The sequence below is a fragment of the Siniperca chuatsi genome, linkage group LG15 (genome assembly GCF_020085105.1).
Source record: "Siniperca chuatsi isolate FFG_IHB_CAS linkage group LG15, ASM2008510v1, whole genome shotgun sequence".
Classification (NCBI taxonomy): Eukaryota; Metazoa; Chordata; class Actinopteri; order Centrarchiformes; family Sinipercidae; genus Siniperca; species Siniperca chuatsi.
In genome coordinates this window covers 23,121,383-23,137,924 of record NC_058056.1, presented here as the reverse complement: position 1 = coordinate 23,137,924, position 16,542 = coordinate 23,121,383, and the positions used below count along the sequence as shown (strand labels likewise).

The window sequence follows — 16,542 nt, the reverse complement described above, 5'->3', positions numbered from 1 at the left end:
CTTACCCTGAACATTTGTTTTGTTATGACTAACTTTTTTTTCTGGCAGAAATGTTCTTCCATACATGTGACAGCTGAGGGTTTGTTTTGCTTTTGCATTTGGAAACTTGAACATTAAGCTCTTTTATTAGAGATTGGCACAATTGAGATAATTTTTAAAAGGCTACCTTATTTTTCATCAGGCACCAAGTAAAGACTTATGAGTGTGACAGAGGGAGAATATGTGTATTAAAGTGAGAAAGACAGGACCCTTCGATAATCAATTAAGCTTTCACGTACCTGAAAATGCCTGAATAAATTACAGATATTAACAAAACCATCCATCTTAAGTTACTTTTCTGCACCTTACAGGACCATTGCCTAAGTGCTGGTTAAAAAAAATGTCAAATCTAATATGGAATATTATGCGGTTTGCAAAATGTAAACAAAGCAGTTCCTCTGCAGAGGAGGCTGCAGAGGAACTGCTTTTGGCTACTTTCACAACGTTATGAAAAACACACAAAACCACCCACACAACCTGGAGGCTTTGCTACTTATTGTTCCAGATATGCAGTGAAGTGCAATCAACAGACATGGAGATCATTGATATAAAGATATGAGATACTAGACAGAGGATTGGTTTCACAGAAATGGACTAAAAGTATCTGCAAGCTGAGAAAAATATGTTTTTAATGGGACAAAATAATCCCTTCACTTGGTTTCTGGGCTGGATGGGAAAAGGTAAATGAAAAGCAAGAATCAGGAGTCATTTGCAAAAAAAACATCTTTCATTTCATCAATGCCTAGAAGCCTGTATCCTAAAGAAAATCTGCACCTCCATGTTTGGGACGACCCACTTGTGCTTTTTCACTGCATCATATTTAAATAGCAGCATGTACTGACACAACACAATACTTTTGTGAAAAACCCTAATACTGTAACACCAATTTTGGAGATTTTCATCTTTTATCTTGAATTTTTGGTTTGTTTGAACCTTTCAAAATATATAATCTCAAACATATAATCTCAAAACTACAATGTGGTCAGGCTGTAAACAAGACTGCTTTTCTTCATTCCTGAAAAGTTAACTCAGTGACAGTGACAATAAGATATTATTAACACAGGATGTTTTGAAATCTCCAAGTACACACATAGTCAGGCTTGATTTAAGTCAAGCACTTAAATCAAGCCTGTTGCTGTGCAACCAGTGCTTGCTTATGAACCAGAAAGCTGCTTTAATTCCACAGTAAAAGAACAAAAACGGTTGATCTCAAAACACCATCAGCTTTGGAAATTTGCTTTTTTATTTTGACAGCTCATTGCAGGCCAGGAAAAACATATCCATCCTTTAAAATGTGCCCCTTTTCTGTTACACAAAAGTTTTTTAAAAAAGCATTCACCTATTCAATGAAGCTTTCCTCAGTGTTTCACAACATCATCAACCACCAATTACTGTACAGTGATATTTCACTTCCATCCTACAGGCTGAGAAAAAGAAAATACTGGTGCCTTGAGAGGTGATGTGTATGATAAATATTTTTCATCTTTTATAGAATAAGACATGTATTGTTAAGACAAAATGACAGAACCAATTTAGAGTCATGCCCTTGTGAAGACCAACAACACCTGTCTGTGCACACAAGTGCGAAGAGGACGCACAGCCTGGCTCCAGCACGGCAACATGCACAGCACACAAACACAAACTGGCCGACGTTCAGCTCTACACATCCCGGCAGATAAAATCAAGAATACAAAGAAATGAATAATACAAATAGCCACTAAAGGCGAAGATAAAACTAAAAACACTGGCAATTCCTTGTCATCATGAATACCTGCTGAACTTAAAACTGAAAATATTTCCTGTTGCAGGATTTTAACAAGGGAAAGGGTGACAAAATGAGCCTCAAAAAATAAAATACTAAAAGCATTTGAATACTTCACACCTCCACTGACACTGGCTCAGATGAAGCAACTGCAGATAACCTGTAGATGAGATGTGAGAGTCGTGTTGACATGCTTCCACCCCCTCCCCACCCCCACCCAGGACACCTATACTGTGTCTATGTAAACATACACTGAAAATTATGTACATAATGTGGGTTTTGTGTTGCCTCTGAATGGGACAGTCAGCCCAACTGTCCTCCCTCCTGTGCAGCAGTGGACCCATCGCTCTACTCCGAATGTGTGTGCGTTTACATGTAAGAGAGATAGAGAGAGAGTGGGGTGAGCAGGTGCGGTCCAGGGCCAGGAAAAGAGCATCTGATTCAGCCACCAGACATATTTACAACACTGCTCACCACAAAGGAAGAACACTGAGGAGGAGGAGGAGGAGTGCTAAGTAGAGAAGTAGAAGAAGGGACGACCACAGGGACTAGAGATTGACATCCCCCTTGTGGAAATACAGTGTCACTGCCACCTACTGTCACTTTTTTTTGTGTTTACTTTTTATTTTTATAATTTTTTTTTTTTTAAAACAGATGTTGCATCCCACCTCTTTGGTAATCTCTTGGGTGATTTTTAAATTAGCCAAGAATTGACTGATTATATACTAACATACACTTTTATGCAAATTAAGTAATAAACATATTTTCTGCTGCTCTTGGGAGTTTCAAACGTGTACATTTTTTTTCTCTCGTTTTAAAAACAAAGCACCAGTCGTGTGTTAAACAGCATTCATAATCAATATCAGGCTACTTTCAAATTCAACCTGGAGCTATCTGATGCTCTGACACCCACACCAGCAGCTCTCGACACAGCTTCTTCACTGAAGAGTTTCAAACCAAAATGAGCATCACTGACACCTACTCTTTACATAATGACCAAAAGTAAAAGTTGTTATGGAAAAACATGTAATTTATGAGTCATTTTTTGAAGTGCTGCCAACAAAACGCCAACAAATCTGATTATGGAATCACCTTGATTTTCTGTAATGTCAAGAAAAGAAATATTTGATTTTGTTAAAGCTGCACTAATAGATATTTAACAATGGATAAAATGATTATGTGTAATGTGAAAGGTGTCCCACAGAGAATTATCACCCAACTCTGTCTTTCCCATCATTTCCATAAAGTATTTTAGCAATTTTAGCTAACTCCAATGTTAGCACTCCTGCCGAGCACCAAACAGCAAACAAAGTTAGCATCTAGTTTGTGAAAAAAAGAGGAATATTTAGCAGCTAAATAGCAAGATATTTCCTCCCGGAGTTGTTGGAGAACAAAAATGAATATTTGACTTACATTCATCAGCTGTTCAAAAATACAACTCCAAATTAATGCTAATGAATGCGACTTTATATAGAGCTGGAGTGAGAGTAGAACTTCTGGGTTCTGTTTCATTAGTGAGAAAACCTGATTCAAAATCCAATTAACATTTGTAATAATGCAAATTACTCTGCTATTTAAGCCTTTGTCATGTTGTTCATTCTGTTTCTCAAGACAGGGATTGTAATTCTTTTTTAAAACAATGTAATATTTTTTATTTAATATTTCTGTTTTCAGTGGCATTTAATGTACATTTTCCATAAGCCCTAGACCATTGTTAAATATCACCAGCTGAGGCTAGTCCACAGGCGAGAGGCGAGTAACTAGCTGAAACGATAGCAGGGCAGAGAGCACAGAATGTTGTAGACGTTTATAGACGACTAAAAAGTTGGAAAAATGACATTAAAAGAGAATGTTCATGGATATGAAAGAAACCAAAGTTATGATGATGCAAGCTAACACACTGTAGGAGCTGTAGCTTTTTGTATGGCAACAAATTAATCGTTGTTTAATTTTGTTAAAATCACGAAGGTTTGAACTTAGATATTTATTTTAATAAGCAGATAGTTAAACTCAAGAAGGTACAGAAGCTAGTGGAACAGCAGCTAGCAGCTAGCGGCATCAGGACTTCTGCTTTCTTTAAGGTTATAATATGGCAGATGTGTTTTCAACTTGTTCTGCTTCCCCTAAGTGGCCAAAAATCTATTAATGCAGCTTCAAAAATGGTTATGCACCATTTTAGAAAGAAACTCTTCAGTTGTTCAGCTGAACAAAGAGCTTGTCAGTGTGGGCAGCTGCAGCAAACGCCTCTCCCTCCACAGGCACTCTGTTCAGTCCATAGTGACACCTTTAATATTGGCCTTTTGCACATGTACAAGTAGAAGTCTCCATAAATAGAACTATACAGCAAAGTGCATGAAAGGAAGAGTAGAAAAATACCTCTGAATTTACCTCTGCAGCAACACGTTTTTTTTTTCTTTTTTTCTGATTTCTGATTGAAAAGGTGAAAACTCGAGTGAGACCAAGATATCAGTAAATAAATAAAATACAATGTCATACTTTTACCTAGGCAAGTTACATAACTCTTAAAAATGTGAAGACATCGTTCCAGTATATAGTTTGACACCCCCCCCCCACTTAGCCACAGCAATCCTCTGTTGTTAGAGCAGAAGGTGACCACATTTAAACAAATATTCAAAATATACAGAAAATATGGAAATATATTATATATAGATACGTATAGAGTACGGAAGTAATGTTCAGGGCAGTGTCCACCTCTACCTCCTTGCCTGTTTGAATGGTGATTCATCTGCCAGTATGAACTGTCACTGTCACTCTTCTTCTTCTTCTTCTTTGTGTGATTTCTGAGAACTCTGCAGTGCTTCTTAGGAAACTATGCAAATAAAAATAAATACTATGAATCCATCCCACCGTCACTCAACAACATATTCCCATTTACGATATTATCTTTTGCTATTCCTTAACGTAGATCAGAAAATAGTTCTTTTATTCCTCTTTTTGTATGTGTGTGTGTGTGTTTATTTTTTTGTTTTATTTATTTTTTGCATTTTTATCCCCAAAATACTTTTTAAAAAAAGTCATTCTCGTCAGATGTTGAGAAAAATATATACCTCTGATTAACTCAACTCTCTCCAGATATAAGACTGCAGTCTCTTTCAGTGGAATGCAGGACCACCCAGGCATCGACATCTTCTGGACTCAGTGGTAACCCAATCCCAACTGTAAGCACACTCGCACAGGCTCAGGACGGCTCTCCTATAGCCAGGGCGAACAGGCCTAATGGCACTAGAGGGCAGGAGACACACCTCCAAGCATCCTTACAGGAGGGGTTGAGGAAGAGAGAGAGGGAGAGGGAGGGAGGTGTCTGGGAAAACACCGGATTTACCTCTCCTGTCCTTTCATACCATACAAGACTGATCCATATTCCACAGTGAGAATTCACTCTTCTACCTCTGAAGTTGTACTTTAAACCCCTGTATGTGTGTATTCTCTCACGCTGAAGTCTTTTCTGTTTAGAAGCCCTCTATATGACAGTAGGCCTCCAGACTGGAGAAGAGGATGTAAAGGAACCAGAGGCCGAAAAGGAAGGCTGATGTGGCCAGTCTGTGTCCCCGGGGCCCGCCCAGTTCTCCTCCGATGTGGGCCCGGCGCCTGTAAAGCAGCACCGAGATGGCCAGGAAGGCGAAGATGGTGAAGAGGGTGACAGAGAAGGCCAGCGAGCCAGCTTCCACCACAAATGGCTTCCCTTTCATGTGCCAGTAGATGGCCGCCACTGACCAGGCCATGCCGATTCCCAGGAAGACGTTGACGGCGTTGCTGCCGGTCACATTCCCGATAGAGGCGTCTGCGTAGGTGTCCTGGACTGCTGCTACCTTACTGGCAAAGGTGTCTGTGGAAGGAGAAGTAATTTGTTGTTACTGTTTTACTTTATGTTAAATTGTTTTAAATGTAACTGACAAAACAATCTCATCAAAAGGTAAATTTAAGAGTTGTCTTTTGATTGAAAGTTCAATTGACAATAAACTTTTCTCAGTTCAGCATTGACATATTGGTTGTGAAGGACTGTTTAATTATCCTCATTGTTGTCTACTATGCCTTGAGAAAAACAACATGTTAATAAGTGAGCTTTAGGTGGATTTTATTATCTTCAGACAGAACCAGGCTAGCTATTTCCCCCCCTGCTTCCAGTCTTATTACCAGACCTATCCAGTCTTTATGCTAAACTAAGATAAAAAAAATGGAAATTTGAACATCTATAATTCCATGACTACTGAGAAAAATCTATCTGCTGAGGAAGATCATGTGATATGATAAAAGCACACAGTCCCACCCATTTCAAACCACAAAGAAGAGCACAAAAAAACAAAAAACAAAACATAAATGTCTCATCTAAAATAACTGCTCAGACTCTGGCAGAAAGGCTGTATAGGGCCGCATCGTTCACAGCTGACTGAGAAAATTGGTTTTCAAGGCCTTTAAACATCACTATACTCTTGTCTAATTCATAGTATAATTTCCATAAACAAAGGAGACCTTCAAGATGATGAGTATTGTGCTATAGTGAGAGTATATTGTGAGATAGTGCTATTGAGTTTTGTTAATCAGCGTTTCTAGAAATGAAGATCTCCCACAATTCTTGTTACCTTTCACCCTATTCCCCCCAGACCTTTCAGTTTCCTGAAGAAGATAAACATACTGGAAGTGACTCTCCACATTTTCCATTTCCTGCCAAATCCACCTGTCGCTCAAAATATGAATTGCATTGTGAAGGCCAGTAGAGGCCGGCAATCTTCTTTGTATTGGTTTTGTTTGTTTAGAATATTTATATATCTTTTTTTCCAAAATGAATGCAGTGATGATTTATTAATGCTGCATGTAGGACCTTTAATATCAAATATGCTGACAGAGTCAAGGTTTTTGGTGACATATTGTTCCTGTTGGGTGAAAATGTCAGTTTGGAGGAAATAAGAAAATCAGCCATCTTGATGACAAAGCATGTTTGCTGTTAACTCATGAAGTCACAGATTTTTCTCAAACTATGAAAGAACTATATAATCCATCTACTGACATAAAAATCATTAATATACAAAACTTTAGAGGACAGATTTTCACATTGCAAACATGAATGTATTGACAATGACATGTCCTTTTCTCACCTGGGACAGATGTACCAAGTGCCACAAACACCACAGCAGTGACAGAGTCCTTGAGGCCAATGGTGCAGCCGAAGTGAGACGCCAGGTCGCCGATGACGGCCGTGAGCAGGCCGATGATGATAATGGAGACAATGAAACAGGCCCAGCCGTTCAGGTAGTCAGTGGGAGGAACGCAAGCAAACAGGACCTTCCAGAAGACGGTGAGGAAGTGCATGACATAGTCGAAACAGGATGGTAGCCGTTCTTCCCCTGTGTCCTCTTCGTCCTCATCTCCGGGTGAGAATTGGGGCCGAGCGGGGGGAGGCGGCGGGGGAGTCGAGGGTGTGAAAGGTGGGATAGATTGAAGCGTAATGGGATGACAGGAGAGAGTGGAGCAGCAGAGAGGACGAAGAGATAGCGGAATATTTGGCAAAGATAAAGAGAGGGGTGAAGGAGGGGAAGTAAATATTAAGAGAAGAGGCAAAGAGCAAACAAGACGAAGAGATGGAAGATGAAAAAGCAAAAGAGCATATGACAGGGAAAGAAAAAAGAAAGGCAGATGATGAAGTACAAAGTTGAGAGTGAGCAGAGAGGATGAAGAGGCAGAGAAGAGTTGGAAAACGTTGGCGAGGTAAAGGATCGATAAAGGAGATAAGGGATGACAGGGAGGGGAAGGAAGAGAACAACATTCACTTATTTTTCAGCGTGAGACATCATATCACTTCAGCCTGGGGTTACTGTTGTGTATATTCAATTTTAAATGTGCTATGAATACATATCTGGATTATTAACTGCCACAGGGCATGACTAATTTTTAATTCATTAAAAGAGTGGCACATTTTTGTATTTTTATAGATGGGGATGAAGTTTGTACATACATTTAACTTTTGCTTAAGTTAGTAGGTTACAAACTTTAGTTTACACTTTCTACCTCATTTAATAATGCAGAATCCATAGCCTGATTTTTTTTAAACTATTCTCTATTAACTCCACTCTCTAATAAGTAGTAGTGATTAAGCTCCAGAAATATCTTGGAAAACAAAAACATAAGTATTAAATCTTAATTAATCTTAATAATTGGCCCTAACTGCTAAAACAGTATTAATACTGTATGTACTGTAATGTGTATGGATGCATGGATTTGGGACACATGCTCAGTTTATTCTGGGAGATTTCTCCATAACCTAAAGGTCACAGATTGAGTAACCCCACCAGCTGTGGTGAGCTGAAGCGAGCTTGAATAAGACCTTGAACCACGCTCACTGTGAGCTCCTCTGCATAAAAGTGTCATCTTACAACAGCTAAAAACGCAAATGTAAATGGCCACCCTCCTCAGGTGGAGGAGCAGGGCGTCCTCTGTGTCCCAGCAGCTCACAGGAAACTCAGTGGACAGGAGGGACACTGTGCTGACTCCAAGTGTCAGGCCATGTGAGCTGCATGCATTTTTCAGCCACGGGTGGATCATGAAAAAATAAAGAGCACCGCTGGATTAAATATTTCAAGACCAAAGTGACGAACCGAGGCCTTCACTACATGGTGGTTGTGAGTGCAGCGGGCACAGCAGCAACTGCACTGCAGGCTGCAGGGTGATCTGATGCTGCTGTCGCCTGACATGATGGATGAGTTCTCTCTTACGTACATGAGATTATTCCAGAGCTTCAAGAGCCTTGCTTTCCAGGAGGATTCCACTAATATGAGTTTTTGAAGGATCACGCTGACACCAATATTTTTGGGCTGAAGCCAAAATTTTGAGATGACGACATTCGATATGTGAGTGTTAGATGAGAAGATCAATACCACTCACATATCTGTCTGATATGAAGCTACCGCCAGTAGAAGATTAGCTTAGCTTAGTATAAAGACTGGAAACAGGGGGAAACAGCTAGCCTGGCTCTGTCGACAGGTAACACAATCCACCTACCAGCACCTCTAAAGCTCACTAACTGACACGTTATATCTTGTTTGTTTAATTTGTACAAAAACCTGGCCTTGCAGTAGCTTTATATTTACCATACAGATATGAGAGTGGTATCAATCTTCTCATCTAACTCTCAAGAAAGCACGCAAGAAAGCGAATAAGCATATTTCCCAAAATGTCAAATTATTTCTTTAAAGAGCCTCCAAATCTCCAGCATTTAGAGTGCGGGATAATAAATAATAATATATAAACCTTAAGCGAATGAAATTGTCAAAATTACCAGATCTTATAGCAAAAAGACTTTATATTATATTATATATATTTTTTTCAAATGTTAAATATAAAAAATTATTAAAAAATTATAGATGACTATAACCAATAAGCTGTTTATGTGAGGAAACACTAAGGGACCACGATGTCCAGTGTAATTGTGTGCAGCCCCCTAGAGTCAGAGCAGAGAACATGGTGTTTTTTTACAGTACCTGCACTGACTGTAATGGCCTCCATGAACTGCTCTCTCCAGGAGTTCGTTCCCACCACCAGTGCCAGGTTGGTCTTCTTGATCAGCTTGTCCACTGTGCTCTGTGTGATACAATACCAAAACAAGAATGAAATCCATCCATTATTTACATTCAGGGTCTAGAATCTGCATCAGTGGAGGCTGCTTCAACAAAGTGAAAAGAGAAATACATGAGCTTCACCACATGATGGCAGTGGCATCAAGTTTCAGGCAGCAGAAACCCCTGTTTGATGCATGATAAAACCACACACCAGAAACAAATATGGTGCGTATATTTTTTGGCTGAGGAGGTTAGAGGATAGATATTAACCATATCTCCTCCAGAAATGCATCTATGTGGGTTGGAAGGCCTCTGAAGAGCAACAGTCGCCACGGCTAAAATTAGAAATATGTAGCTGTTCTTTCAGGCAAGGTGGCAGCTGAATTAGTTAGTATATTTGTTTGATCGCATGGAAAACACTGGTTTCAGCTGTAATAATCAGGCATATCAGGCTGCGTTTGCTCTGTTTGAAGAGTAACCTTTCCCACCTTAAACTCGTATGATTCCTCAATAATGACTTCCAGCTTGGAGTGTTCCCCCAGCACTGGTTTTCCCATCTCTGCGATCCGCCTGGCTTCCTCCTCGTCTGATGTCATCTTCCTGTCTGGTACATCTGAGCCGAGAAGGCAAGAGGGAGCAAAATAAAAAGAAATTACATTGAGAAAGATGGCAATCAAAACAAGAGGATGCTCAGCTGATTACCATGTTGTGTTGTATTTCACAGCATACAAACAGAACATCAGAAATTTGCCTCATTGGTAACAGTTTGAATTTATTCAGCCTTTATAATGTTCAGGCTTTACAAAAAGACAAGATTTGTTTTATATGCAGTATTTAAGTCACATCTGTCACACTCAATCAGTGCAAAGCGAAAAACTATAAGATTTATTGTAGTAATGCCCACTAAATAGCCACTTTCTAAAAGCTTTCTCTATGGTAAGTGTCTTGGTAGCGGTCCAACTTTGTTATGTAAAGGTTAGACAAACTTGCATGCTTGATTAATCCGGCACAAAGCGCAAACACTGCAAGTGACAGCCTTCCCGCTGACATAATTTTCAGTCGACATGGAAGATTCCGTTTTTCACATTAAACCAATGGCAAATACTTTCACATTAATCAAAAAAGTTTGTCGAGAGTTTTTATTCTGTAAGATGACTTACAATAACTTGTACAGCTGCTTGGATGTACTTTCCAATGAAAGCTATATACTTCCAATTAAAAATGTTTTCAATGAGCTAAAATGTCTTTTTTCAATGCTTTAAGCACCACAAACAAAATTCCCTTCACCTCCACTGTTTTCGGGAGGGTCGAATAAATGTCAGAGACAGATATCTCCAAACCTAAAACCCAAACTATCTGCATGGCTGCATACTACTGGGGGTAAGTGAGAAACTGTGTTTTTGTGGTTTGACAAAACAATCCCAACTCAATGTCCACTTACTAGCATTTTCCAGAGCCTTCAACTGTATCACATGGTCTTCATCAGTGAATGGAGTTTGCTCAGTCGTCATGAAGATGGATCTGATCCATTTCCATGACAGCTGAGCAAATTCCATCTTCTGACGGAGACCGTGTAAAATGATTAAAAGCTCCAGAAAAAGCTAGTAAGTGGACCTGTCAAACTATATCCAAGGGCTGGAATGAACTTTCGTTTTTTGTGATTTGGGTGAACTGACCATTTTAATGCAACACAAATCTCCATCATAAGGTTTCACAATAAGGATGTGAGGTGCTGATTGTAAGACAGAGCTGAAGCATACTCATTAAAAGAGCAAGAATAACAAATCAAGTACTTTCAAGGCCTTCCATTCAATGTCAGTATTCGTTAAGGTCTTATTTTAAAAAATGTTATACAAAATGATTTCCATGGCTCGTGTAAGCCCTGATCAGTCCTATCTGCCTATCAGATTTGTCCTGGGTGGCTCTGCTGTAGAAAGAAGCCACAATGCTTCACAGAGCTCCTGAGTGCACTGCACACTACAAAGAGCGCCATAACATCAATTCTGTGCTGTCAAACTCTATCAAGAAGGAGCGGTTGTGCATCCAAAGGCCTCTCATCCCACTCTGTGTGTGACACCCCCACTGAGCCACCTGGTGCAGAGACCTTGTCATCTTTTATATGAGCCCCGAGTCCCAGCCTGCTGCTCTTTGCTGACAACACGCTTACCATTAAATATTAATGTTGCCATTAAAGATCACAGCCAAGTCCCCTTGATAGGAGGGCATGTCGGCAAGCACACACACACACACACACACACACACACACAGAGGCATGCATAATATATCAGTGCATGAGTGCCTGCACACACATACTTTTAAGATAAATCAATTACACACCCAAGACAGTATGTATCCTCAAGTCCTGACAGGATTTCTTTTGCTCGTGTTTAAAATTTGATTATCCAGCCATTCCCCTGCTTTGTGCTGCACCACTACACGACACAGTTTCCTTGACAAGGAAGAGGGAAAAAATAATAACACAGTCCCACAAAGGTAATTAAATTTCTAATTTCGGAACTGCAAGTTTTCATCTTGATGGTTATCAAGTGTCTGTACCTTGCTCTTGACTGGAGAACATAATTTATGGATTTATGATTAATTAATCAGCTGATTAGCGTGAAAATCCATCATTAAGTGCGGGAGAGAGGAGCAGAAGAGCATGTGTTGTTTGTAACAATGACAGTATAAGTGGATAACAACGTTGGCATGCAGTTTATTTATATCAAACCTCTCAAAGTATGAGTACTGACTGAAAATCTTTATCAGCAGCAAAATAAGCCATCTAAATTGTCATCCTCAACCCTCAAATTTAGGGCTGATGTTTAAACCACACCACACACAGAGAAAGTGACGTTAGTTGAGATGCTTAGAGGAGGAATGTACAACTTACTGTCAGCTAACAATAGGGCTGTGGAAGAGAGAAGAGAGGGAAGAGGAGGAGGAGAGGAAGGAGGAAGACATGGAGAAAACAGAAAAGGCGATGAGCAGTGGAAATGGAAGAAACATGCACAAGGAAGAAAGCAGGTTGATAAGGAGGAGAAAAATGTGATGGCCTCAGAGAATGGCTGGGTATTGATTCTGAGGTGTAATATATATGGCACTGATTATTCAATTGGCTGAGGTAGTGGAAGGAATATGGTATCGTGTAGTTTTTTATGGGCACAAAGGCACGATGGAGGTTAATTAAGGGAAAAAATGGCTGATAGAAATCAACAAAATGGTAGGATATTTTGCGTCATGACCTCCTGCTATGAGCATAACATTAACTCAAAACTTTATTATGCCCAGCTGTTGTTAGATGACTGAGTTTGAAGGTAATAATTACACATGCATTTCCCACAACTTGGCCTTTTAATAACAATAACAAAATTAATCTGAGCTACTTTTATTTCCCATGCATCATTATCATAATATAAAGATAAAAAGTACACAGTGCTTGTATTTAAATAAATTAAGCTATAAATGTCAAAGATAAAACAGAAATAGTAAGATATTATATATATATATATATATATATATATATATATATATATATATATATATATATATATGTGTGTGTAATATAGATTTGTTTGTCCTCTAGATTACCGTTACGTATAAAAAATAAATGTTAAATTGTGTCTTCTTCTTTACAAAATCACATTTGTTGGGGACATCTACAAATCTTGAAATATAACAGTCGGAGGGATCTATATTATGTAAGAGCCAGTGTTGCCACTGTCAATATGGAGGAGGCGAGGATGACAGGATTTTATTTGACAGCTTCAGTTGGGGGGCAGTGTATAAACAACAACAAAACCTGCTTCAACCTGCCATGAATAGCTGCCAGCCAGCCTAAAAACCTTGCTAGCATGTTGGAGAGTTTTAGTGTCTCATGAAGGCCTAAATGTTGCTTCAGAGGCTTTTTTATTCTGTAGATAGACCAAATTATAGAAGAAGAAGTGAATCTTCACAAAGAGAGCGCTACATATCAAAATATTAGCTATTGGGAACTTCTATTAAAAGACAACGGTGGTATCAGCTTTCAAAAGTCAACATCAGTAAAAGCACGAAAATAGTCTTAAACAGTGGGAAGGAAAGTTAAATCCATTCACACAGACATGCTCGACTCATTTCATTTGGACTTATTATGTCACACTTTTTTGTGATTTTTCTTAGCTTAAATCACTGACTAACAGAACAAACAGAACACATCTGGGCACATTATAGCTAACAGAAATAAAAGTGCAAATAAAACATAACATTATAAATACCACTAAAAAGGGGCTTGCTTCATATAAAGTAAAACCTGTGATCAAACGTCACAGAAATTCCTTTGTTAATTATAAGTCCTCAGATTCAAAATTGGCATTCTTTTCTGTCATTAATGTTTACCATTCCACAAACTCTCTCCAATAGCGGAGAATTATCCCTAGTACAAATAAAGCCTTCCAATGCAAGTCCAAATTCTTGTCTTGATATACTTTTGAGAGAGACCCATCTTTTTATCCCAGTCAGTTGTTTATGCAACGGTTCTCCAATACTATTGTATTTTATCTTACTTCTAATGCTGGACTTGCTACGTTATTATTGGACATTTAAAAATTCTATTCTTTGATTTTAGTCCCATTGTTGTATTTAGGATTTATAACTGACAGTTTTCTCTATTTTTTTAAAGACTTGTTCTACCTATGGCTCCTATTGCACTCCATAGCCATCAAAGGAGGTTTTGGATGGTTTTGAATGTCCCCTGTGAGGTTTCTTCCAGTTTTTTTTTAAAGAAGGTTGTCTTGTCATCTTAGAGATTAGAAGCCTGTTAAGACATTGCATGTGATATTGGGCTATACAAATATCTATTACTTTTTCATTGGAACACGCTGAGGTTGTTATTAATAGATGCACTTCAGTGGTAGTTATTCAGCGAGGGAACAGATTTCTATTCACTAACTCACATTTTCCCAGACAGATCTGGTATCCTGACAACCCTTCTGTGGCGAGGCTGCTAATCATCCAGTTACAGCCAACCACATGCATCCATACATTGTAAAATAAAATATGCTGATGATGAAGGTGCCTCATGCAGATACTCAGAACTATCACGCCCCTTTCTTAGCATTTTGATTAAGACTCTGCCTGATTGTTGTATGCATACTGTAGTTGCACAGCAGATCAGTGACACAGCGCAACACGCTCAGATGCCCTCTGTAAAGTGTAAACCATAACTAAATTATATGATTAAGAATAAAAAGAGGCTCAAAAAGTCATCCAGCGAGGCAGATAATTACATGACAGAAAAGTGGATGAAGAGAGAGGAAAAAGCCTTCCCATGCCTTTCAGCCTCTAGAGATTCACGCTGACAACTCTTACTTTTGACGTCTTCATAATAATTTCTCCTTACATTCATAAAACAAGGACAACATTTTCACTCTCTTAAAGGGATAAGAGGCTCTGAAGGACAAAACAAACATCTTCCATGAATGGTCCGGCTCCTTTTGAAACCTCTTTCACTGAGACATGATACTAATTAACCTGTTTGTGTTTGGAGGCAGCTTATCAACTTACTAAATCAAATACAGTCCACAGTTAATCATCATTAGTAGCTAAGTGCATTAATTGCTGTGGACGACTTGCTTCATTATCATTAGTACTAGCCGAGTCGTGCTGATCTGAAGCCAAGTGTGGTGTAAAACCCAGCTGTGGTGAGTCTGAGTGTTCATACCCCAGTCAGTAATAACAGTATGTCATTTTGTAAAGGCTGGTGAGGGAGTGGCAAACACACACACATTCAGATAAAATTTCACAAACAGGAACAGATGAAAGCAAACCACACAAGCACATACATATACAGGTAGATAAGCACAAATACATACAAATAGAGATACACATACGCAAACTAACAAGCACAGAAGACTATGGCTGTAACTAACGACTATCTTCATATTCAATGAATTTGTTAATGATTCTTTTGATTAATCAATTCATTATTTAGTCTATAAAATGTAATAAATAAAATATGGAAAAGTCCCTATCACAGATTCTTGAGTTTTGAAGGTGATATCTTTAAATTGCTTGTTCACTGGCTAAGGCAGTGCGTTGCCAGATGCGGTTGTATTTTATTGTTTTTTTTGCCAGATCCCTCTGTGTTAGCACCCCCGCTGCATAAATGGAGGTCCAATACAGTTGCGAAGTGGACACCCCTGGTTCTGGAGGTAAAAGTCATTCATCATTTTTTCCATAGATGGTGTGACTCACAGCACACACAGTACTCATGGTGCAAGCCTGTGTACATAAAAACTTTTCGGGGGTGACAAGTTAACTTCGACTCCCAAGGTGCGTTTCAACAAGAAACATCCAATCACAGAGCTTAAAATTCTGTTATGTGCGCCGATAATGGCGAGCTGAAGCTAAAGATGACATCTAATACAATCTGAAGCATAGATTCATTCACTTTTGGATTCTGGGTCAATATTGGGTGAATTCAGAGACTATGGCGGCATGTTTTGTTCACAAATTCAAAGACGAAGTGTTTAAAATTGTCTACAGCTCTGATTCGAGCCTCTGACTGACTTCTTCTCCATAAAAACAGTGGCTAGAGAAGAGAAGTTAAAAAATCTGCTTTACAATTATCAGGAAGGAAATGCATTTAATACGTTTGTCAAACCTCAAGGATACACACAATGCTTCTTGGTGAGAAATACAGAATGTAAACATAAACATTTTCAATTCAATTCAAATCAATAATCGATTAATCAACTAAGTCTACAACAGAAAAGTAACAGACATGCATATACATACAGATGAATACACACACATGCAAACCTGCAAATACGTATAAACACATACACACAAACAACACATACACAAGTGTATATACACACGCACACACAAACAGAGGTGTTTCAAAAGCAGACTCATTGTACCGATTGCACTCACAATCCAGAAGGTTGTCATTCTGCCAGCAGTACAATTGCGATAGGGAAGATTAACCAAAGGGATGTAATTGGAGGGGTGGAGGAGTGTGTGTGTGTGTGCATGAGTGTGTGTGAACATGTGGAGGGGTAGGGTGGAGTGTCTGTGTTTAACCGTCATCATCAGCGTGTTCTCCTGTGCGCTCGGCCAAATCAGATCTGTCTCGTTACAAAAAAGTGAGTCCTTCTCTGGCTCTCACACACAGCCGGGCTCTGAGTCACA

At 39.0% G+C, this 16,542-nt stretch overlaps 1 protein-coding gene across 5 annotated transcripts in view; it reads right to left on the bottom strand.

The window, feature by feature from the left end:
- Nucleotides 1–1,259: 1,259 nt before the first annotated feature.
- slc8a3 (solute carrier family 8 member 3) overlaps nt 1,260–16,542 on the bottom strand; it is a 115,716-nt gene continuing 100,433 nt past the window's right edge. For 3 of the 5 annotated variants that reach the window (XM_044167424.1, XM_044167426.1, XM_044167425.1), the window contains 4 exons: nt 9,861–9,985; nt 9,295–9,394; nt 6,916–7,185; nt 1,260–5,648 (listed from right to left, as the gene is read on the bottom strand). In XM_044167424.1, coding sequence (XP_044023359.1) covers nt 5,272–5,648; nt 6,916–7,185; nt 9,295–9,394; nt 9,861–9,985 — 872 coding nt within the window. In that variant the 3' untranslated portion in view covers nt 1,260–5,271. Of the gene's footprint in view, nt 5,649–6,915; nt 7,186–9,294; nt 9,395–9,860; nt 9,986–12,262; nt 12,281–16,542 lie in introns of all 5 variants that reach the window. The other 2 variants (XM_044167423.1, XM_044167421.1) reach the window with 1 other exon arrangement.